Source organism: Corvus moneduloides, chromosome 1 (genome assembly GCF_009650955.1).
Source record: "Corvus moneduloides isolate bCorMon1 chromosome 1, bCorMon1.pri, whole genome shotgun sequence".
In the NCBI taxonomy this organism is placed as follows: domain Eukaryota; kingdom Metazoa; phylum Chordata; class Aves; order Passeriformes; family Corvidae; genus Corvus; species Corvus moneduloides.
In genome coordinates, this window is record NC_045476.1 from 159572271 (window position 1) to 159596779 (window position 24509).

Below are 24509 nucleotides of genomic sequence, written 5' to 3' on the forward strand. Positions count from 1 at the left end.
TATTCTATGATTCTATAAATTGAAATTGCTTCTCCTCTAACTGCTGCTGCATTTGTTGAATGCTTGGAGAGTGAATATATCTGTAGCCTTTTACTGCCTCAGATTATTCAGTAGCAGTACTCTGGGAAGCAGATGTGTTTGAAAGCAAAAGGTTTTAGATGTTCTCAGCCAATTTATCCACTGCTTTGGGATAAAAATGATGGTTTTCAGATGTAGAAATGGAAGGACTGCTTTTAATGTCATTCTTCCTTTCATGTGTGCTTTCCTGGTTGCTGGTAGTGGACAAAGGTTTTTATTACTGGTTCATTTTGATCCATGTCCTAATTAACTAGAGGTGGTCAAGTACCAATCCTGATGTCTCTGGTCAGCAGCCCAGTTTCTGCTCCCTGCAATCACATCCACAGTATCTGAGTCTGAGGGTCAAGGAGATTTTTGTTGCCTTACTTCTGCTACCAGGCACAAATGCTGTGGTGCCCTGTATGCAGACTTCAGTGATACAGCTCCATGGGGTAAAAAATTCACCCTTTCCTTCTCTACCCACCATCCAGACTAATGCTAAATGATAAATTTCGCTTTTGTGAAAGGGACTATGGTTCCTCATGTCTGTTTGGTTGTTTGACTTTTTATTGTGCTTAACTGTCCCCTGTCTCCCTTTCTGAGCTTGAAGGAAAGCAAATTTTTCTCAGCGAAACACAGTTTGGGTATGATGTTCTTGATCCATTTGTAGAGTCATGAAAGTTCAGAAAACATTTTTGCACTTCACTAGGTATTAAACTGCTTCATGATCACTTCTAGCCTGTTACTTTAGGCTGAAGAAGTCCTAATTTTGAGTAAACTTCGTCACAGATCAGTTTTCTGCCTTCCTTAAAAGAGTTCCCCAAAATCTTTGTGGTAGTTGGAGGTGTTTCTCAAAGCAAAACAGTTTGTTCTTACTGATTGATTCAGTTTCTCCATGTAAAGCCTGGTGTGTCTGGGGGAGCTAAGCTGCTTCGCAGCAGGTAGGCTGCAGTGATACCTTTAGCCCTAGTTAACACTTGCTCCTTATCTAGAGTTATCCCAGTAATATCCTAGGCTGGATAGTCTGCAAGGTGAAGTGCAGCATCTTTGTACTACATCTTAAGGACTTAGGGTCCAATTTGTCTTGTGTTACTCAAATGGGTCTTAAAGATTCTCTTCACTTATCATATACCCTTGACCTTTTTATTACACCATGTATCCATGGTCTGGAAAAATGATTAGGTTTTTATTGGCCTACTGTATAAAAGCATACAACAAAAGATTTATCATGTTTTTAAGGCTTACTGTATCTGTTCTTTAGACCTTTTTGTTTCTGCAGGCACCTGAGTCTTCACAGAAGCCTGTTAACACTATGTGAAACATGCTGGGAATGATGTAAGTGTAGTCATATAAAGTGCTTGTGGGGGATGTGGTGTTTTTGGCTGGGGTTAATTTTTGTGTTCCTAGTAGCCAGTGTGGGGTTGTGTTTTAGATTTGTGATGAAAGCGGTGTTGATAACACAGGGATGTTTTCATTACTGCTTAGCAGAGCTTACATGGAGACTCTACTGATGAGGAGGCTGAGGCTGGAACAAGGAGTGGGAGAAGACACAGCTGGGACAGCTGACCCCAGCTGACCCAAGAGATGTTCCAGACCATATGGCATCATGCCCACCATATAAAGCTGGGGTGAAGAAGGAAGAGAGAGGAAGTTTGGAGTGATTGTGTTTGTTTTCCCAAGTCACCATTATTATGTGTGATGGAACTCTGCTTTCCTGGGAATGTCTGAGCACCTGCCTGGGCATGGCAAGTGGTGAATGAATTCCTTGTTTTGCTTTGCTTAGGTGCGTGGATTTTGCTTTACGTACTATTAAACATTCTTTATCTCAATCCACGAAGTTTCTTAATTTTGCCTTGACGATTCTCTCCCACATATGCCTGGGGGAAGGGAGCACCTATGTGGGGCTCAGCTGCAAGCTGGGGTTAAACCATGACAGAATTAATGACCTCTGAAGACTTTTTCCCAGCCTTATATCTTCTGTGAATTTGAGGATCTCGAGCTATTAAGAACTAATAATATGGGCACTTTGGAAAGAGTGGAAGTCTCCCACAGTGGATTTTTCTACAAGAGTCTAATACAGCATCTTACATGTAGTGATGCAGAAAGCCTGACGATGTAGCCTGTGCAGGAACGTTTTTGAATGCATCTTTGTCAAGCAACTCAATTATTATTAGGACACTGGATGTTAGAGGAGGCATTAGGCATGTTTCATTTTTGGGGGAGCTGTCTCGGTAGGGCGTTAGAGCGTTTCGGGAATTACTTCGGGAGCCGTGCCGCAGCGCCGCGCGGTGCCAGGAGGGGGCGACAGCGGCCCGGCCCTGCGGGGCTCCCGGGCTCGGGTGTGGGCCCCCGGGAGAGCCGGGACCGGGGCTCCCGGGCTCGGGTGTGGGCCCCCGGGAGAGCCGGGACCGGGGCTCCCGGGCTCGGGTGTGGGCCCCCGGGAGAGCCGGGACCGGGGCTCCCGGGATCGCGTGTGAGCGTATCGGGAGAGCCGGGATCGCGGCTCCCGGGATCTCCCCGCGGGAGAGCGGGGATCGGGATCGGGTGTCATCCCCGTGGGAGCATCGGGATTGGGGCTCCCAGGATCGGGTCTGAGCCCCTGGGGGAGCCGGGATCTGGGACCGTCGGGATAGGGTTCCTGGGAACGTTGTGAGTCCGCCGGGAGCGACTGTCAGCCCCTCGGGAGAGCGGAATCAGGGCCGCGCGGGCACATGCGGGTGCTGGGTGCCATCGGTGTTCGCCTGTCACAGCAGCCAGATGTGTTCCGTCTGTTCTGCGTCTCCAGGCACAGGTGTGTCCCTGTCCTGCTGTAACCCCAGCCCGCAGCTCAGCCCCCGTAGCCGCTCGCTCCCTCCCCCGCGAGGGGATGGGGGAGGGAATCGGAAGCGTAAAAACTACAAAACTCCGGGTTAAGATAGAACACTTTGATAAGCAAGGTAAAAGCTGTGCACACAAGCAAAGGAAAACAAGGAATCTGTTCACCACTTCCCATGAGCTGGCAGATGTTCAGCTGTCTCCAGCAAGGCAGGATTCCATCTCGCCTGATTGTGGCTCGGGGAGACAAACGCCTCTACTTTGAGCATCCTCCCCCTTCCTTCTTTCTCCCGCTCTGAATGTCCACCTCTTCTGTCTGCCCCACACTTTGTATATCGAGGATGACACCGTATCATACACGGGGATGATTTTAAACTAAGAGGAGAAATTTAGATTAGACATTAGGAAGAAATTCTCTGTGAGTGTGCTGAGGCACTGCCATAGGTTGCCCAGAGAAGCTGTGGAAGCCCCATTCTTGGAGTGTTCAAGATCAGGTTGGATGGGGTTTGGAGCAACCTGGTCTAGGGGAAGATGTCGCTGCCCATGGCAGGGGGTATGGAACTGGATGATCTTTAAGGTTGCTTCCACTCCAAACCCTTCCATGACCTGAAGTAGCTTTGGCCTGTGGTCTTTTCTTCATGTATGCTTGAACTAGTCAGACTTCTGTCAGTCAAATTTGATAATGTTGGATGAAAATTTAAAAGAAACTTTCCCAGACTTTTAAACTTCAAGCTTTGAATATTCCTTTATTATCAGCTGATTAAATGGAGAGTACAGGGAAATTACCATAATGTTATTTATAAATTATTTATTTATAGATGCACTTATATAGTTTGCAGACCTGAAATAATAGGCCTTGTTTGGAACCCTAAGTAATAGTTCACATAGTTCAATATAAGGTTAATTAAAGATGCTGATGTGTATTTCATTATGGCATAAGTGGAAAGTAGCTGGATGAGGGATCAGCTCTATAAAGAACTCTAGGCAAATTATCTTTTAGATTAATGCCCTGACAGTGGAAAACGGATGTGATTTGCTTTCTTAACTGGTAGATCATAGTTTCTTTAGACTTCAGTGGTGTGCTGAGCATTGTGCTAACATAATGTATTTTCTGCCTCTGAGTAGGTTGTAGGTCCTGAAGGCACCAATCCCTTATTCCTGTTCATGTGTTCAAAGCAATGACCAAAGCTTCCAATGACTGCCTGGGCAAAGGCTGCCTGCTATGATGCCTTGCATGAGGTTGATGCTGAGTATTTATTTACTTATAAATCTGGGCAATAGCTAAAGTACTCAGCTTGCTGGATAGCCTCCTGCTTGGTCCTTTTTCTATGGAAAGCAGTGAAATGGATAGGAAATAATTGAATCCAAAGTTTCTTTCTCACTTGGATAAAGTATAAGGTAAAACTGTAGGCTTAATTCTTTAAAGTCCTTTCAGAATATTTTATACTATTGCACTGGAGTAGTAACTGACTAGAGCTCAATGCTGTAGCTTGTGTTTCAATAAATTTTTTCAGCAGTAACTATTCATGATTTCTGAGTCTGTGCAAATGATGCTCATCTTGTAGGTATGTCTTGTCAGCATCTGTATGAGGTATTTTTTGGCTCCTCATTTGGAAGGTTTTGTTGCTGTTATCAAAGCTGAGATTTGAAGCTTTTCTGCAGTCATCGGAAAAGAGCTGAGTGTAGGGAACACAGAAAGCAAGCATAGTTCCTTTATTCCGGTTTAGTACCTTAAACATGGCTGTGCATACTGTTAGTAATGGATATCAAGCTGTGCTGTAATAAAACAAATGTTAGCATTATTTTTCTTTCATTTTATTGATGACTAATCAGCTGTTTGAGCTGTATCAATTATAGTCAATCAGTTTTTGATAATAACCCTTTTTCCCCATACAGTATTTCATTCTCAAGACAACCATCCTGACATGAGAGAAATTTTTTACATGTACCTAATTGAAATACTAACAGAATAGTGAAAGCAATTTCAAGCTAAGCCACAAAATGAAGAAGTGAGAGCAGATGGCCCCTTCAGAAAAATAGATTAAAGAGAATAGATGCTCCTGGCCAGCTACATAGTTAATCTCATGCTTCTTGTCAAGGGGTACTGCCAATAGATAGTTATTATGCAAGAGTAAAGTAAAAGCTGTATGAATTTAGTGAAAAAAGCTTTTCTTCATTCCCAGCTCTTTCTGATAATTTAGTGTTATGTTTGTATTTTTTAAGTTACAGTTATAGCAAGTATGAATAGTAACTTATTAAATTAGTTTTGTCTTGCCTTAGAAAGGGATCCTGCAAAAAGAGTGGCTCTGGGAATGTAGTTCCATTTATGATCAACCAAGACGCATTGTAGCATTTCTGGTATTTTCTGTCTCTGTGACACACTGGTGATTGGGTCTTTAAAACCATATGTCAGATTTGGTAGAGGGATTTGTGAGTGTGTTTCTCTGTCGGCATGAGGAAGAGTTTACCTTCCCTGTGGTTAAATGTTCTTTTCAGATTTATTAGCCCATAGTCAGATTTTTCGGATCAGTGAAGCACCTTTATTTCTTGGGCGTATGCAAAATAACCCATTCCAGCCTTTTAGGTGGTTATTCTGTGTGGAGCTGGGCATGTCATTCCTGTGCTTGCTCTGAGGTCAGTGAATCCAGACGGGGAAGTGAGATTTGAAACTTAGTAACATGTGAGAGTTTCTTTAGGAAGACTTCTTTATGAGTGCACAAGTATCCATTGTGACTGGTTGGGTTTCTTGTTTATCCAAAATGCACTTTTCTGCTTTGTTTCTCTCTAGCAGCAAGGAGCAATAGAAAAATCTACTATATTAATTGGTTATTGTTGTCTCAGCTGTCCTTCATCTTTTAGGCACACAGACTCTAAATTTCTAAAGCAGCTGTATTTTTTAAAATGCATTGCCTTTGTCCTCTGCCACAGCTAGAAGGTAACTTCATTCTGTAATTTTGGAAAGTGGAGCATCAACATTTTCTTTCCCATATAAAAGCAATTTAAACATCACTGAATCAGGAAGTAATGGCACCTCAGGTAGTTTGCATTGGCACTTTTCTTACTGTTTCTTGGCAGACAGAAGTGATGAAGGAGCAGAAACTTGAATATATGGGGCTGTGAAGGCAGGTGTGGACAGGCAGGGCAGGTGTCTGGTTAGAAGGAGCTTCTGCAGGTTCCCAGCACTACTGTTATAAATATGACCACTTTTGTTTTTGCTGTCTCACCTTAAATGTAGGTGAACTTCCCTTGGCTGTGAATTGTTCCACTGCACTTAAATGTGTCAGCTGCCTTGTGCCTGTGACACTTCGTAGTAGTTGATTTTCTGTATATAATCTGTAGAAATGTGCTGAAATCTGCTATTTAAACTATTGAATGTAGGGATTACTCCCCTAAGAAAGTTCATAACAGACACGCAGTCCGTCACTGGGAAAAAGTTGTGTTCAGTGAAAGTTGGCATTTTGAAATTAGCTGGATTAAAACTAAAACAGTAACATGTCTAAAGTTAATTCATCACATAACTACATGACATAATGTGGTTGCAGTAAAACTCAGGCATCACATTTTCAATTTCTATGTATGCATTTGATTTTAAACTGTCTTCAAAACAAATTAGTAAGACAAATGAATTTGAAATATCTTGACTGCTGAGTGGTTGCACAGAACATGCTGTTTTCCTGCTTCTTACAGCTATACCATAACCATGTCTGTTGGAAAGAAACTTGGACATTTAAAAATACTTTTTACTGAAGAAAGATGCTTTTTGTAAACAAATTTACTAACCCAAAGTATAACTTACTCAGCAGGAACTCCTTAGTTCTGTTTCAGGTAAACATGAAGATACTTTCTTTAGAGAAAGGTTTTGAGTCAGAGTTGTTTCTTATGGCAAGTAAAACCATACCATAAATGCTGCTAAACCTGTAGTATATTTTAGCTTTGTAAGGTGTGTTTCAGCAAAAGCTTACTGGTATAATTTGGTAGTTGCTTCACATATTTATGCAGGTATAGAACGTGGTCTGTTTCATTTTTTTTAATTTGGAAAGATGAGTAGTGTTCTATTAGGTGAATGCTAGAAATACTAACTTAAGAAAAAAACCTTTCTTCGAGAGATGCCATGAAGGTTGGAAGATTACCTTCCTCAGGGAAGGTGCTACGTGGACAGGCACATGGTCTAACGGAGCAGAGGTCTATTGCAGCTGTAGATGTGGCTGCTCTCCTGCAGAAGCTGGTCTGTTGAAAGATGTTTGGTCCTTTCCTTGTGAGTTGCAGCTGGAAGGAGTCCATAAGCTGGGCTTTCAAGTTTTATAACACTTCTAGGGAAATCTGATCTGGGTCTACAGTTCTGTGAAGTGATTCAACTAATTTCATGGGAATAAGTTTAACAGCATCATATTTGGAAAAAAAAATTGAATGTTGTAGCAATATGCATTAATTCTGCGTAATATGTGTCTTCATACACAGAAGATAATTTGGATTCACCTGCTATTGAGCATGTGGAAGGGATTGTAATTAATGTTATCCCTCTGCTAGTTAATTTTTGACTTGGATGCTAAAGGTTTTTAAGATCCAATTTATGTTGAAGCTCATACATAAAATTACCATACAAATTTCTTTAAGCTGCACTTTCCCATAGGACAGTAGATATACAAGCTGCCTCTGTATATTTTCCCTGCCAAGGTACATTACTGCAACCAAGGATTGTAATGGGTGATGAAAAACAAAAGTACTGCCCACAATAGTTTTGTCAAAAGTGGTGCTTTGCCTCTTTTATCTTCTGGCAGTGCCAATGATGGCCTTCTGAAGAGATCATGAAGTGGTTTGGGTTGGAAGGACCTTAAAGGTCATCTAGTTCTGTAGTTCTGACCCTCCCCTGCTGTGGGCTGGGACACCTTCCACAGGACCAGCTTTCTCAAAGCCCATCCAACCTGGTTTTGAGATTAGAGGATTAGAGATTAGGGTTGTGTTAACCTAATCCAGGATGGTGTGCTGGAATTAGTCCCTTTTCTTTTACATGTGCCAACTAATATCTATATGTTTGTTTTCTACATCTGTAGATCAGAATGCACAAGTGCTTTAGGTTGTTACCTTCTTCATAAATATTCTGAAAGCATTTTTTTAGATTTGTGATTTTTTTTTTTTGTTTTACAGATTAATGGACAACCCATCCATGTTATGACCTGGGACATCCACCTGTTTTTGTGGTTTTGTGTTCTTTCTGTACAAGATTACCTTTTCACACCTTAATTGCACATCAATAGTTTGTGCTTTAGTAAACAAAGTTTCAGACATGGAAGTCTCAGGATTCTGAGAAATTTACATCAAAGGATGAGGAGGCTTGTGTTAAAATCAGCAAGATGAGAAAATTATGAACAGTGGATTGAAATGAGATTATGAATGAAGCATATACTGTTTTCAGTGGCTGATCTTTTAGAGGCTCTAAGCAGTGATTACATTCACTTTCCTAGTTCATTTGATCAGTGCAATGCCACAGAATGTATAGATGTTTTTATCAGTTCTGTAGTAAGATTGAGGTTATACTTCTTGGTAGAGATTATGTAGGATCAGTGGGTATGAGTTTAAGTCATAGCAGTGTCTGTTGCTAACTCTGAATTTCACTGAATTAAGTATAAGAATTTAGAAACGTTATAGATACTTGCAGTAGCTTCATCTTTCCCTAACTCTGTGTGAAATATGGACAATGACAAGTTTTTATTGGACAGAAAAAGCATTTTGGACAATGTGGTGTTCTGGGAAGCAGTGGGAAGGGCTGCCTGCTGTGTGCATTGTCAGCCATGCAGAGTAGGGTAATGGTGGGACAATGGAAAGAGAAAACAGAAGACTACTGTACCCTGGGTCTGTCTATATCTGTTTCTCTGGATTGTCTTAGCATTCCTATGATGAATGAATAACATTAATTTCTAGCATGCTTTCAGGTAACAAATCATGGCTTTCTCTGCTCCCGTATTTCATGACAAATAAATCTTGGGCTGGGGGAAGAATTTTTAAGAACTAGTATTTTTTTAAAAGTACCAAAGATGGAACAAATCTTTTCTTAAAAAAGTAATTTCAAAACTCTTCAGCAAAACAGCAGAAATCAAGATGCTTGCTGAAACTTGCATGAGTGCTGAGAGGAAGCATCACCAAAGTGCTGGCAGTGCTGTTCTGGTGCAGCCCAGGTGCTGGTGGCCTTTGCAAGTGCACCTTCCTGGCTGATGTTCAGCCTGTTTGAGCTTCAGGTCCTGTTCTGCAAAGCTGCTTTCTGGCTGTTTCATTTCCAGGCTGTTCTCTTTTATGAGGTTATTCCTCCACAGGCACAGGACTTAGCACTTCCCTTTGAACTGCATGAGACTGCTGTCAGCCCATTCCTCCACCTCTTTGAGGTACTTCTGAGTGTCATCACAACCCTCTGGTATTTGAATTGCTCCCAGTTTTCTGTTATGTGTAAACCTGCTTAAACTGCTCTCTGTGCCGTCAGCCAGGACATTGATGAAGATGTTAAACATCATTGAGTGTTCCACTGATGTCTGGCCCCTGGCTGGCCTGGTTGTGATGCCACTGACAGAACCCTTTGAGCCAGGCAGGTCAGTTTTCAGTCCTCCTCATGGTCCATGTCTCTATCCTGTGCCTCATCAGTCTACATGAGGATGGTGTGGGAGGCTTATCAAAAACCCTTCTTCAGATGGGGTGGACACATCAGTTCTTGTCTCATCTCATATTGTTGATGGCTCTGTTTAGTACAGTGTGACTTCCCTGCCATAAATTTGTTCGGACTGCTCTCATCTTGTCCTTCTATGCCTGGAAAAGGTGTTTACTATATCACCTTCCAAGAGATCATGGTGAGTTTTACCATCCTGTGATGCCCCAGATCCTCCTCCCTGCTCTTGAAGATAGGACTGATATTTGCTTTGCCTCAGTCATCAGTGATGTTTCCTGATGACCATGACCTTACAAAACAGTGGCCTGTCGATGACATCAGCCAGCTCCCTCAGTATGTGTGGATGTTTCCTGAAACTTCTGCTTTAGTGATGATTTCAAGTAAATTGCGACTTACAGAAGGTGTTAGTTGTGTTTTATTGGTATTTATCAGTGGGATATGACACATTACTGAATTAAGGATTGCCAGACTGTGAGGCTCTACCCTGGCCTTCTGTTAGTGGAATGGAGGGTGCTGGCAAAGCTCTAGTTGCCTAAAAATGATTTTTAGAGAAGTAGAAGATAACACTACTTTGTCTTGCTGATGGCTACATAAATCTTGCATAATGCTAAGTAAACAGCTGTACACGTATTTGTGTAACTATCAATTATACAAAACACAGCGATGTGTTTTGTTAGCACAGCTATCTTCCAGTATTAAATATGGTTTGTTTCAATCTGTTGGCAGATTTTTAGACTGCAGTCTTTGCCAGTGCCTTAAAGTGTGGTCTTTAATAGTGCTCAAGTCTGTCTGTTTTAAGGGTCAACAGCTGAATGTGCTATGGCTACTTCTTTACCGTGGCAATGGTTTAAAATGTAACATTTGTATATTAAGAACTGTAGGTTGTATCCATTTTTCGATTGAGATCTGACTTGTGCTTTTTCTTGTGAAAGTTGTCAAAGGAGCCATAGAAAGTTTGTAGTACTATGCAGTGCTATGTACATGATAAGGAAGAAAGATTATAGACCCTTCCTGATGACTCACCAAAATGTCAAGTGAAATCTTTTGTAAGAGCTACCTGGCTGTGTGTGTTTGCATAAATGAAAAAGGTGGAACAGCTGCTTGTAAAGGACTCTTGATAGAGAATATTAACTTCATTTTGCCTGAGTCCTATGCTCCTAGTAGTGTAAGATGCTCTGTATACTGGATTTTATTCTTAAGTAACAGAACAAATGAGTTGACTTCTTGTGGTTAGTGGATGCCTGACCTTGCTAATTTAAAAATATTCATGCCTAAAGAAAGCTGTAAGCAATAGGTACATCATTCAGCTGATTTTAGCATTTTGTTATAAGTTATCTTCACAATGAGATAAATAATTTTCAGTGAAGTAGGTTGGGTATATGGGACTATGTCTAAGTCTATGTCTACATCTTGTTTTCTTCCAGAGCAAGACTGACTAAACATCTATTAATACCTTATACGTGATTTTGAGAGTTCCTACTGTGGTACTTCCTGCATTACTGCTAGTATTAATCAGTCTAAACAAATTTTAGTGGAGTCATTTTTGATGTGAAGGTAATGGGTGTTCAATCAGTTTTTAATTGCTTAGATAAAAAAGCCCATTCAAAATATTTGTCATATTGGTGACTGAAATGTGTTTTCATGTCAGTGCAGATAGTAGTACTTAGACTGTAAAATAGAACTAATAATGCCTGTGAATGCAATTTAAATACAGATTGGTTTGAGTCCTTCAACAGGGATATTATTATTAATTTGAGGATTCTGAATGTTGTAGACATCATTCTAGCATGAACTGCTTATTTTATTGTAAATTGAAATGAGATTCATTGTCAGTTGCTTTTACAAAATTAAGGTGGCATGTGAAAGACAGTTATTCGGAATTCAACTATTGTAATAATGCACATTAGTTGAAACAAATTACTGTGGTTTTTTATGCACAATTCACTCTCTTAATGCTTTACTTTCTATGCCAGCTCAGAATTAGGACGTATTATGGATGCAAAACTTGTGATTTTTAAAAAGACTTTTTAAAGGATTAAAATGTTGGCTAAGGAGGGTAGGTGAAGTTTTCTGAGGTTCTTAAAGGAATGGAGTTGGGTGCAGTAATAGAACAGCAGCATTAAAAATTGAAAATTCTGTTGCATTTTTTATTTGTGTTTTAGACCCATTCATGATGAGTCTAAATGTTGCCATTCCACATATATTTAGTTTCCTTATTTTAAATATTTTGACGCTGTTTTTGTTTGCTTGATTACTTTAGTTCTCTAATTTACCTTTTTTTTCTAATAAAGATACACTAATTAGTATTTACTTTGGAAATATCTTGGAGGGTCGAAAAGGGGATATTTGTCTAAGCATTTACTCATATCAGAAAATGTTTAGTTGCTGAACTTAATTGTGTGTGTTTCTGGGAGATTGGGATGCTACATACAGTGGAAATTGGGAAATTCTGCATTTTTTTGTGAATGTCTACACAGAGAAATTGCTTTGAAGCAAACTAGACTATGCTAGACATGTTTTAAGATACTCAAAAGTAGGAGGCTAAGGTTGCCTCTTCTGTTTAGTGCAAAAATTGGGAGGGTTGTCCAGCTTCATGCTGATCAAGAGAACAGGGAGTGAGTAGTAGATCTCTCAGAGGCTGTTGTGCGGAAATCTGTGGGGTTTATTTCAGCAAGCCTTTTGAAATGTATTAAAACCTTAGTGTGGTGATTCTAGTTCGAGTTCATGCTGTGCAGTACTGTTTTCAGCTCAAAAGATGAGAAATATTGGTTGGAGAGGTGCTGATTCAAAGAACTTTTAATCATTCCCTAGTAGGACAGGGAATAAAGGAATCCAGGGTAAAAATTGTATAATCTGAAGCAGAATCAACACCATTTTACTACAACAATAATGAGATTAAGCTCTCATCAGTTTAATCAAAACTAGACTTGTAATTGGGTTCACCATCCTGTGTTAATGTACTCTGGATTTACACAACTCATGGAAGGACTCTGGGCATTAAGTCAGCATCCAGCACAGCAGACTTCCTATGACTTGGCTCCATTGGGAAAACTGTAATTTTTTTTTTTAAGAATTGGGAAAGTTGTAATTTTTTTTTTTTTTTAAGATTAGGTATTCTTAAAATGTGTCTTCTGAGATAAATTATGGGTTTTGCCACAGTGAAAATTTTAAAATAAACAGTATGGAATGCTGATATTGTCAGTTTTTTGTCCGTTAAGGAAAAACTACTTTTTTTTCTGAAATTCTGCTACAGCTGACTTGGAGTCCCCTTTTTCCACTGGGAGCTTGTTGCTTAACAAAGCTTGAATGTGTTCCTTAAACAGGGTCTTGATAAAATGCAAACTAATAAATCAAGGTCTGTTTTATGTACTACCATCACTTTGATTTTTTCTGATGTGAAGCCAAAAGGAATCATGCTGTCAGAGGAGATGGCCATCCAGCTCAGTGTTCTGTCTCCAGAAATGGTCAATAGCAGGGATTTTTCAAGAACTAAAAGGACTGGGGAAGTATGTAAAGATACTTAGGCTTCAGTTCGATGTAAGAGCTTTCTGAATTGAGGAGGGTGTGATTTTTCTAAGTCAACTGTGAAGTCTTGAGAATTCACTGATAAATACTATTGCTATTGGGCTATGCTTCAGTATATGTTGTATGACATGCTTGACTGAGTCAGTCTAAATTTTGGTGTTTACTTAGAAATTCAATAAAATTGCCCAAATAAAGCAAAATCTATTGCTTTTATTGTATAATGTTAGTAATTTTCAAAACTACTTGATTTAGGAGTGTTTTTTAAAGGATAATGTGATTCTTAGAATATTTTCACTTTCAAAATTAATGTGGAAACTACTTCTAGTGCAATTGCAGTGCAGTTCTATCAATGCCCTGTTCTTGGAAGCCATGATCATTTGGATATCCTAGAATGGGCCTTGCATTTTTCACTTGTTCTTCCATCCAAAGTAGGAAAAAATTAGTATGAAATTATTTGGGTATAATGGGGTGTTTGGTAAGACATCTGAATCTAAGGAAATACAGTGAAAGTTTCTTAAGGATTTAAAGGTAAATTGACCTGGTTTCTGTTTTTCCTGTTCTTGTGTAAAGGAAATACTGCTTAAAGGACAAATGCAGTAATTTCTGTTTACTTTGAGTTTGACATTTGATCTTATATTTATTATATTGAATTACTGCAGACAAATAGGGCATCACTTTGCTCAGCATTTAACACAAGTATTTATATTGGCTTAGCAGAGGCAGCTGGAATCCTGGATTGTAGTTTCTCCCCAGGAAGATTAATTCTCACTGAAGAATAATGTGAAACAATTCTACTTAGTCATTATCTGATGTATCTACCACTATTATTTGGAGAATTAACTGAGGACTAATCGTTGCTTAGATGTCTGCTATGATTAAATGTAAAGAAAAAAATCCATGCAGTTATTACTGCATGCAGTTTAAATTCCTGTTGCATTAGCTGCATCCTTGGTCTGAGAACATGAGATTTTTATCTCTAGCATTATGGGAAGCTTTAATCACATGTTTATTTACTGTTAGTGATCTAGGAAATGGCATTGCTTCATATAGCTAAGCAGTGCAGAATGTAATCTAAGGATTAAGAAAAGGCAAATCTTCCTATCCATTCGACCTTGAAAATCTGATTGGATTTCCTGTGTGATCGGGCATGATTTTTCCCTAATTGTCTAAAGCTTGATGTATGTGAATGATATTGCAAGAGCTGTGCAGATATGGATAAAATTCTAATGCTTAGCTGTATTTCCTATTAATCTTCAATTTCAAGTGCAAAGAAATAAAAAAAGCAAAATCTGAGATAAAATGTGATCAGTGGACTCGACTTTGTTCATTCAAAACTAAAGTCTTTTACAATAGCAAGGAACAGGCAGAAAGTCTTGAATCAGTTTGATTAACTTTAGACCATAACAGGAAAAAAAATTTAATCTTACTGTACTGCTGTGGCAGTGAGCTATGGCTGTTTGTTAGTAAAGTCATTTGTCTTTAAAACAAATGGGGAAAATGGTGATCCATTTTGCTGAGAGCTGATTTGCAGCCTCTTAACAGGTTTCAGTAGTTTCTTCAAGCAAAAGAAAGTTGTTTAAACAATGCAAGTAAAAGAATAAAGGGTGTTTGCTTAAAATGGTCAATAAAGTATGTAGATATTTGGGGTAGGAAAACTGATTTTCTGAGTAATTAATGTGTTCCTTTTAACAATTACTTTAGCAACTTGAAGTTCAATATCTACTAGAGAAAGAAGAGAATGGTCTTTTTTTGTTTTTTATTAGCTCAGAGTAGTCCCAAATTATGAACATATTTAGCATTAATCACATGGTTGCAACCAAGCCCTTCAAATAGCTAATTCAAATAACTTTTCTAAGCTAAAGTATTTAGGAAATACTATTAGCAATGTATTGATCTCTTAAGGGATTTATGCAGCTGGCTCAGCTGAAGAATGTTACTGAGGTGGAACTCTGTGCCTAACTCTTCAAGTACATTTTAACTGCGTCTGAAGTGTCTGAATGTTCCTGAAAGAACTCATTTCCAGGTGTAATATTTCTTGGCAATTTCTAGGAAGTTCCTTAAACCACTGTTGATTCATAAACTTGTGGTTCTCGTTTTCAGGTGGGCAAGGGGATTGCAGCGTGTGCCATGCTGTGCATTTGGGAATAACAGCATATGACTCAACAAGAGAAAACAAATTTTTAGCTTTACCAGTTTATAAAAACTTGGTGGGCTTTAACATTGAAAGTACTTTTATTTTGCAAGTTTAGATTCTTCAGGAAAAAGTCATTTACTGTAACAGTAATTACAATGACTGAGGACTCCTAAAAGTCTTGTATTAGGCCAGTATCAATTTAACTACCTGGGGCTCTTGGTGCATCGCTCTGTCACAAAAAATGCAGCACAGTGCATTAATTGAATTTTAATATTATATAACTGTATATATAACTGTACTTTTCTGACTTTGAACAAATTTTAGTCCTAACATTTAAAATCAATATTAAATCAAATCATACCAGTTTTTTTTGTGACTGCATTTGCTTCAGTCATAAAAAATGGATGTATTTTTATTACAATTTTAATAATCAGCATTTTGTGGTGTAAAATATTGCTAAAGAGGAGCAGATTTCTGGTCAGTTTTAAGCTTTGAGTGTTTGTACTAATAGTGTAATACCAACCGCAGCCTTAAAAATTAGTGTTGTGTTCTTACTTTTAAAACATAAAAACTTCTAAGAATCTAATCTTGTTTTTCAAGAGAAATCACAGAGCTTTGTCACTCCTTGTTGTATGAGGAGCGAGGGGTGTTAGATGTATATCTGTATTTGAATGCTGTGATAGTACCATGCTTTTACATCTGAATGTGATACTTGGAAACTTTGACTTCTAAAAGATACCAGTCGATTTCTGAGTAGGAACATCACACCCTATAAAATTTTAGTCTTAATTTCACCGGGAAATAAGTTCCAAATCAAACTGATGTAACTTTACATCTGTTTAATTGCCCATAATTTCCTCGTCTATAATGTGGCATTTCCAAATTTCCATTTTTACTGGATTTTGACTATTAAAATATTCTTCATTAGCTGTTAGCTGGTGAGATAATGGTGCTGGAGGCTTTTTTTTACCGAGCATGCTGAAACAAAGGACATTCTGGAGCAAGGTTTCTTTGATAGGGATCTTCCAGAATGTTTGCATTGCTACAATCAATAGGAATCAAAAACTTCCTAGAGACTTGACAAGAAGTTTTGGAAGTGCAGCTGGGGAAGACTTTTCCTTCAAGAAGCCTTCCTAGAGTCTGAGGTTTCAAACTGATAGTCTTGTTTGACTTTCTTAGTTTTCAGCCACTGTTCAGTAACTTGGGTAGATTGTGTTTACTTCCTGTTTTGTGTTAGTGAAGTTAAAACTTGCATGGAGGACAGGTTTCAGTTATTAAAAAAGAATTTGGCATCTTCATTTCTGTAGTGGAAAATGGAAATGGACGGGTATTCATTGAACAAATCTACTAACAATGCGTGGATTTTTTTCTGTAGTTAGAAATGTATTGGTTTAATTCTGTTTTTATTGGACCTTATTTCAAACTAGATTGTCTTTGAAAGTGTACTAAAGGGTGGTTTCTCCTATATTTTTGGTTGGTTTCTTTTCATTCAAGTTTTTATCTCTGTCTGCTGTTGGCATAAGATCACATTCCCATTAAAGAAACTGGGAGGTCTCGATAAATGTCCTTAACTTCTACTGGTCGAGTAGAGTGGAAGAGTGTTGTGAAGAATTAACAAGATACATGGGGATGCTTGTGGAGGACAAGTGCTAGATTCCCACAAAAGAACTTCTGTGGCACTTTTGAAATGGATTGGATTTTGGTGTGTGCCACCATGTTTAACACTGCAGCCCCCATCATGATGGACCCCATCCAGCAAATACCTCAAGCAGTGCTTCACTTTGTCTCCCAGTATGTTTCTCATGAATCCTCTCTAATGAAATGAAATCTGTAGTTTTTCATTAGCACACTGGAGAGTCAATATTTGGAGAAATTTATAATCAAGAGTCAGTTTGTGTGTATCTCTGGAATGAATAGAGTCACGCAAGCCAGGTTTTGAACTTCTAAATCCCATTCCTAATAATGTCATTGTTGGTATAACCCTAATCTCACTTTTTTGGGTATAATCTGTGTGCCTCAATTACATTCTGAAATTCTGAAAGATTAACTTGACATTTGTTCCTAAGTGCAGTGTAGAAAGCCACCGTTAAAACTGCATACTTTATTTATAGAAGTGAGTATTAAACTATGCTGTGTGTTCTTTAATTTGAACATGCTCAAAGGTATCTAGGAATAATGTTCACTTCTTAAGCCATATAAAAAATGTAAGTGTTAAGTGAGTACAGTGTTTGCAATGCTTATTCAAGGTGCTGATATAAACATGAATATAAAACGGCAAAACATGCTTTACCCTATTGGCCTTGTATAACCAGTTACATGTGTTAATTACACAACATGACATATGTATGCCATACAGTATTAGCTCTGAAATTTATTTATATACATTTATTTTAGATTGTTGTATTAAACTGATAAAATAACTTTTTTCTTTAACAGAAATTGAAAAATTCCAAAAAGGGGAAGGAAAGGAAGAAGAAAAGTATATTGATGTAGTCATCAATAAGAATATGAAGTTGGGACAAAAAGTTCTGATTCCAGTAAAACAATTCCCTAAGGTAAGACAAATTTTCATATTTGATAAATGTAAGTTCTTCTAAAAGATATTTCACTAGTATCTTAACTGGTTTTTTTTATGTAACATTTAAAACTATTACCAGTCACTACTGTTGCTGTTCTGCAATCTGTTCTGTAGGAGCTCTAAGGTAGAAATTATTCTTGTTGGAATAAATGTGCAGGAAAGTGGTGCTGGTCACACAAAATAGTATGTTGAGAGCAAATAATTGAACCATATTTTTGGGATAGCAGGATCCTCCTCTTCAGAATATCAAAAGGAAAAACAAATGTTGAAGTTGAATCTGATGCCAGGCTTTGAAGCTTTCTTACTGTAGCTAGAAGTGCAGCTTAAAATGCACCATTAAGGAACTAATTGTGTAAATTTTCTTCTCATCCTCCTAAGTTTCAGCCATTGTTATTCTTGAATGAATTATAGCTTGACTGCTAAATTATGCAGTCTGTTCTGGAGGGGTAGAGACTGTTTCATTAATATCTTTGCCCACCATGAATTCTTAACACTTCTTTACTGCCGAGTATTATCCTGCACTAAAATATTGCTGCCTGGAAGCATTTATGCAACATTCAGTAGGCTGTGGAACTTTATTATTTTGGTACTGCTTAAAATTTTAAGGTTAATGTTATGACAATAAAATTAGCATTTTTTTAATTTGTTTGAAATGGCTTTTTCTTCCTATTAGAAATTTCAAGACTTTCTATTCATGGAGGAAAAAATTCACCATTTTTTCCTCCTTCTGTTTAGGAAAACCTTTTATAATTTTTTTTTTTTCTGCTCAGTATCAGTGTTTTTCTCACAAGCCTGTGCTGGGTGACTTGCAGGGATGTCTTTGCTGCTGTTCCAAGTTTCATGAAATACTTCTTGAGTGAATGCAAGGCTGCGCATCATGTGGGCACCTCTTCGGAACTCTGACTTAAGTTATCTTTATGACTAAGTAGAGCTATATACAAGCCTACAGACACAAAGATTGGTAAAATATAGGGGCTGCTTACTCCACGGTCAGTGTTTGTAAACAGGATGTTTTTCTTCTAAATGTTGAGATGTAGATACTTGGGCTCAGGGGCAAGAAAGGCAAAATGGCTATTAAAAAAGGAAACACTGCCCTCTGAAAGACACTTCTGCTTCTTTATCTAGTGTCTACTTTCTTTATAGGACTAAACACTGAAATTATTTAGGATAGCTAGTAGGGAAAAGCCCTTGCCATCTTTTGAATGGCTAGAGATGCTCTGCTGTTTGATCAGTACTTCTGACCCATAGAGACACTGAACTGGAATAAAGTCTGGTGTGTGATATGGAAAGAAGCCTGAACTTAGATCCCGGGGTGCAAATTAAAACAGACATGTCCTGTGAGTTCCTGCATTTCCACTAGGACTGCTCCACAGAAAGCAAAATACTGGTATCTCTATTCACATAAATCTCTCTTCTGCCAGAGTGAATAAAATCCTAGATACTTAATATTTAAGAATATTTTTACCCCAGTATTTGGGGGCTCAACTTCCCTTAAAAATTTCCATTTTATTACATATAGATGGATATTTGTTAAAGGTTGCTCATTAAAGATTCTGTACAGTCAAAATGAATTAAAATTTCTCACTAATAGGAGTAGTCTGGGAGGTGAGTATCAATTCAGAATTATAATAGGTACTCTTGATATTCTCTGAAAAGCACCTGCTCTAAACCACAAGCAGTTACTGCAATTTGCTCTCACTTGGTTACTAGAACCAGGCTCTTGGTTTGATTTCTGAGATCTAGTAAATTATGGTACTTTTTATGAAGTGACACAGCTTGAACATGGCAAACTAAGAACCTTATTCTGGCATACTGTAGTCTGCAGTAAGTGACACAAGTTTTAAGTGCCTGTGTGTAGGAGAACAAAGTCTTTTTGCATCATAATTTTTGAAGTGCTAATCGTATTTATATTTCACGTGTTCAGAGAAGGGCTCAGAAGTTAGAGATGCTTTGTCAAGATTTTTGGGATAGATGTGGGGTTGTTCCAGTCATCTTGGTTCCTCTGAGCTGTATGTAGAATGTATGTGTTGAATATTTATCTGTATTGTCTGATTGGTGACAGCCAAGATGGCTTCACTAAGGGCAGGTTGTGCCTGAAAAAACTGGTGTAGTCCTTTGACAGGGTTACAGGGTTGGTAGATAAGGGAAAAGCAGCTGACGTTATCTACCTGGACTTGTGCAAAGCATTTGACACTGTCCCATGTTCCACTCCTGTCTCTCAACTGGAGAGACATGGACTTGATGGATGGACCACGTGGTGGATAAGGAATTGTCTGGATGGTAGCAGTCAGAGTTGTGGTCAACAGCTCAATGTCCAAGTGGTAACCAGTGACAAGTGCTATTCCTTGGGGGCTGGTACTGGGACCAGCAATGTTTGAGATCTTTGTAGGTGACATGGACAGTGGCATTGAGGGCACCCTCAGCAAGTTCACTGACCCCCAGCTCTGCCGTGCAGTTGACACAGGCTGGAGGGACGGGATGGCATCCAGAGGGGCCTTGAGAGACTAAAGAGGTGGGGCTGTGCAATCCTCATGAAGTTCAGCAGGGCCACATGCAAGGTGATCCCTGTGGGTTGGGGCAAGCACGAATACAGGCTGGTCAGAGAATGGATCAAGAGCAGCCCTGAGGAGGACAGCTTGGGGCGTTGGTTGACAAGAAGCTCAACATGACCCCTAAATGTGCTCTCACAGCCCAGAAACCAAATGTGTCCTGGGTTGCATCCAAAGCCCCGTGGGCAGCAGGTGAGGGAGGGGATTCTTCCCCTGTGCTCTGGTGAGATCCTACCTGCAGTGCTACATCCAGCTCTGGGGTCCCCAACATAAGGACATGGACCTGTTGGAATGAGTTAGTGGAGGCCATGAGGATGACTGGAGCTGGAGCACCTCTGCTAGGAAGATGGGATGAGAGAGCTGGAGAAAAGAAGGCTCCAGGGAGACCTTCCAGTACCTAAAGGGGGTTTACAAGAGAGCTGGAAAGAGGCTTCTTAAAAGGGCATGGAGTGATTGGACAAGTGGGGATGGCTTAAATTGAAAGAGGAGAGATTTAGATTAGATAGTAGGAAGAAATTCTTTACTGTAAGAGTAGTGAGGCATTTGGCAGATTGCCCAGGGAAGCTGTGGGTGCTCCATCCCTGGAAGCGTTCAAGACCAGGCTGGATGGGGCTTTGGGCAACGTGATCTAGTGGAAGGTGTCCCTGCCCATGGCAGGGGTGTTGGAACTGGATGATCTTCAAGGTCTCTGCCATCCTGTACTTTCTGTGATTCTCTTCTGCGGAACTTACAAAAAAATATTGTGATCCTCATAAAAACCTGAAATGGTGTTTCACATAAATGCTTTGTGCCTCTGCACTGCTGTTCTCTGTGCATGTGTGCAGTTTCCTCGACCGTTTTACCTGTGGTAGGTGTTAGTATTGCAGCAGATATGTTGGTAGAAAATACCAAGGGAGAATTCCTCAGAAAAGTGGTTAAAAGAGTTGTTTCTCATTTTTGAATTTTCTTTCCTGCTGATCAGTGTTGGTGACAAATGCTTCAGAAGAATGAAATTTAAGACTTAAATATGGATTAAATCTGTGCAAAAAGATCTTCTGCGTGTTAATATTGAATTTAGAGTTCTCCTATCAAGCAGGCCTGTTTGCCTGCAGTCCACACTAATGCTATTACCTGTTGTGCAAAATCCTGGACAGAGATACCTCCATTTTTTCATGAGATGCAGTCTTTATGGGGTTATTGACCTGAGAATCTGCTGTTTGAAGCTGGTAAAATCATTACAGTAATTTATAAATCTGTCAAACGAGCATTGCATTACCAGTTTCGGTTTAATCTAGCTAACTTCGGTAATCAGGATATAGTGAGAAAAAATAAGTTTGCTTCAATTCCATCGACACCGTAGTCCCCTAAATAAACAATCATGATTTTAAACTGGATCAAAAAACCACCCAAGTTATTAAAATTGTTTATCTCTAACAGGGTTAAATATCTGTAAATGAAACTAACCACAGATATAAGTGATTTTGTCAGCAGAAACTATTTCTTTGTTTATACTTGCCAGGGGTGACTCTGGGAAGGAAAGATGCCTCTGCTATTCAGGTATATTGATATTTCATTAATCCTATCTTAATTTTTTCTTAAAAAAGATGTCCATGAACTGAAACAGCCCATCAGTGCCGTGCCCCATTCAGACAGCTTGCTAAGCCTGAAATGTGTATTATATTGCCTTCTCCTTCTTTAAAACTTTTCTGTAACTCTGACTCCTTGAATAAGTCATAATAGCCTCAACACAGGTCAGGCAGTCCAGGCTCTGATCAGACCAGCCTGGCATGGTAATGCTTGCTCACATTTCCTGTCAGATACATTCTCATGAGCCCATAGCTGGGTCCTGTGCAATTACCTCTGACAGCCCCGGAAGGTTACAGGTTAAGTGCAGAAGCTCTTCAACTAAAGTGCAGAGCAGCTGGGTTTCTGTTGGAAGAGAATCTGGTAGACCTCACGTTCAAAAGTATGTATTGCACTTTTTTTGGTCTTCTTTGCTCATCCTGGAACACCTTATGAGTTTCTGGTCTTTCGCTTAGTGCACAAATAGTTGAGTGTTCCTGGTGATGTATTTAACTGGCCTCCTACCTAAGAGCTCTTGGTTCCTTCTATGGTACTCTCTAATTATATCCTTTAACTGGGAACTTTTGACTTGCTCAGCCCTTGGTAGTGTTAGTTAACAGGTTTAATCTCATGCTACAGATAGTTGGTCTAAATATTTTTGGTTTTGGTTTTTTTTTTTATATCTGGATCTTGATAGAATGTGATAGAATAACCAAGACAACCTGAATTTTGTCTGTGCTTTGAAATAATTCAAGATGGTTAGTCCCAGGAGTTATGTTCAGCTTCTCCTTGAGGCTGGTTATGCATTTGAATAAATTTCTTTGTGTTATCTACAGACTCCTGTAAAAAAAAGCCCCTGAATTAATATGTCTTGATATGGTGACAGCTAGTTTTACTGGGTAAGACAAAACCTCTACAGATTGCAGGCCCAGTCACATCTTTTCAAATATATGATTGTGCAGAGTCTTACAGTTTTTCGGTTTGGTCCAGCTCTGCAGATTTCTCCAAGAGGTCTGAATTGCTGTGATACAGAAATTAATCTGAGGTATTTAGGTGAAGCTTGAATAAGCTTTGGTAATGCTGTCTGCAATCCTGTTGTAACTGGGGCATCCACTACAAGTAAGGATTAGAGAGGTTAGGCTTTTATGCAACCTTATAGGAAAAAAGGCCAACTTTTTGAGGTAGCATTGAGTTCTAAATCAAGTTACCTGTAGTTGGGAGTCCATGTGGATGCTGGATGTCTAAACTGCAGGTAGTAGAATGAGATCTTGTCAGCTTAGGACACTGAGATTAGGGCGACTTGCTGTTTGATCAGCTGAATACCTCAACTGACTCTGGGTTGTGTGTGAAAATGTGACCCTTTGTCTCGGTTTGACACATGTGACAAATGTGTCACCCCAAGACACCCTTAAACCTGTATTTCTCTTGTGTTTCATGCTTGAAAATAATCTTCAAACTTGCACAGACTTAAAGGCAGAAAAAATGAGCTGGCCACACAAGGAAGGTCCTGATGTGGTTGTGTTGGTGAAGGGACTCTGTGGATCTGTCCTGACTCTGCTATGAGGAGCCATCACATGTGAAAGGTGTTTTAGAGCTTTGTTGTGCACTGTGAGGCAGGAAGGTGTTATCCCCCTCTCATACATCTAATGAATATGCATTGTGAAGTAGTTTAGTCTCAGAAATCTGATTTTGCTTTGACAGTTTGCTGAACTTGGGTGTTCTGAATTAGGTGAAAAAAATAGCTTCCACGGATGGTAAATGGAACCGTGATGGTTTTCCATGAGATGGAGCAAAACTGTGGGGAACAATTATTTCCGTTTTGACAGGTTACCATTTTAAAAATTGCTCATAGATCTACACTTAAATACTGGGTAAATCTCAGATTTGAGGCGGAAATGGTCTGTTGTTCCCTGAAGTGATACTTTAAATATATTTTCTCAAAAGTTACTGACTTGCGGAACTGGTATCCATTTAAGCCTTTTAGCTCAACTTTTAAAGAGACAATATCTGTTTTAAAATGTTGTATTCATATACAATATATCTGCAGTTGTTATATAAAGTCATGGAGAGATTAGTATTTTAATCACATGACTAGTTAGAAAGCAATTTTTCATAATAACTAAGCTCTAAGGATTTCTTAGAGTAGAAATGAGAAAATGTGGTTGCGTAACCAGAAGTGATGTGGAGGAACAAGCATCAATTGTAATACCAAGGATAACTTTTGAGCAACTTTATAGTAAAATGGACCAAGCTTTCTGCTGTGAATAAATGTTTAAAGACCTCTTACCACGTTACATGAAGGAGAGTAGTTTGTGGTGTAACACAGATGCTTAAAGCACTTACCTTTCTATAGAAACTTTATCTTTCTGAGATGATTGGGAAAACCTTGAAGTTTTCCTTTCTTCAGGTCATTCTAAGGGAAAGTGCTCTGAATCTTAAATTAACTTTTTTTTTTTTTTTCTAGTGACCCTGTCGCAGAGGAACCATTGCAGAAAACTAATATGTCAAGAAAGATTTCTATGGCTTTAATAACAATGGAGTGCTTAAAGCTTTACAGGAAAGCATTTGGTCAAGAATTTATACTTTCACTAAGTATTTTAAGCTGGATGAACCATTCTTAGCAGTCTTGCCTTGGTTGGGGATAAACAAGGATTACTT

The 24509-nt window shown here is 39.0% G+C and overlaps 1 protein-coding gene across 3 annotated transcripts in view; it reads left to right on the top strand.

The window, feature by feature from the left end:
* Nucleotides 1-24509, top strand: part of KHDRBS3 (KH RNA binding domain containing, signal transduction associated 3) — a 91945-nt gene that overhangs the window by 8654 nt on the left and 58782 nt on the right. For all 3 annotated transcript variants that reach the window (XM_032133999.1, XM_032134008.1, XM_032134014.1), the window contains exon 2: nucleotides 17619-17737. In XM_032133999.1, the coding sequence (XP_031989890.1) occupies nucleotides 17619-17737 (119 nt within the window). The remainder of the gene's footprint in view (nucleotides 1-17618; nucleotides 17738-24509) is intronic.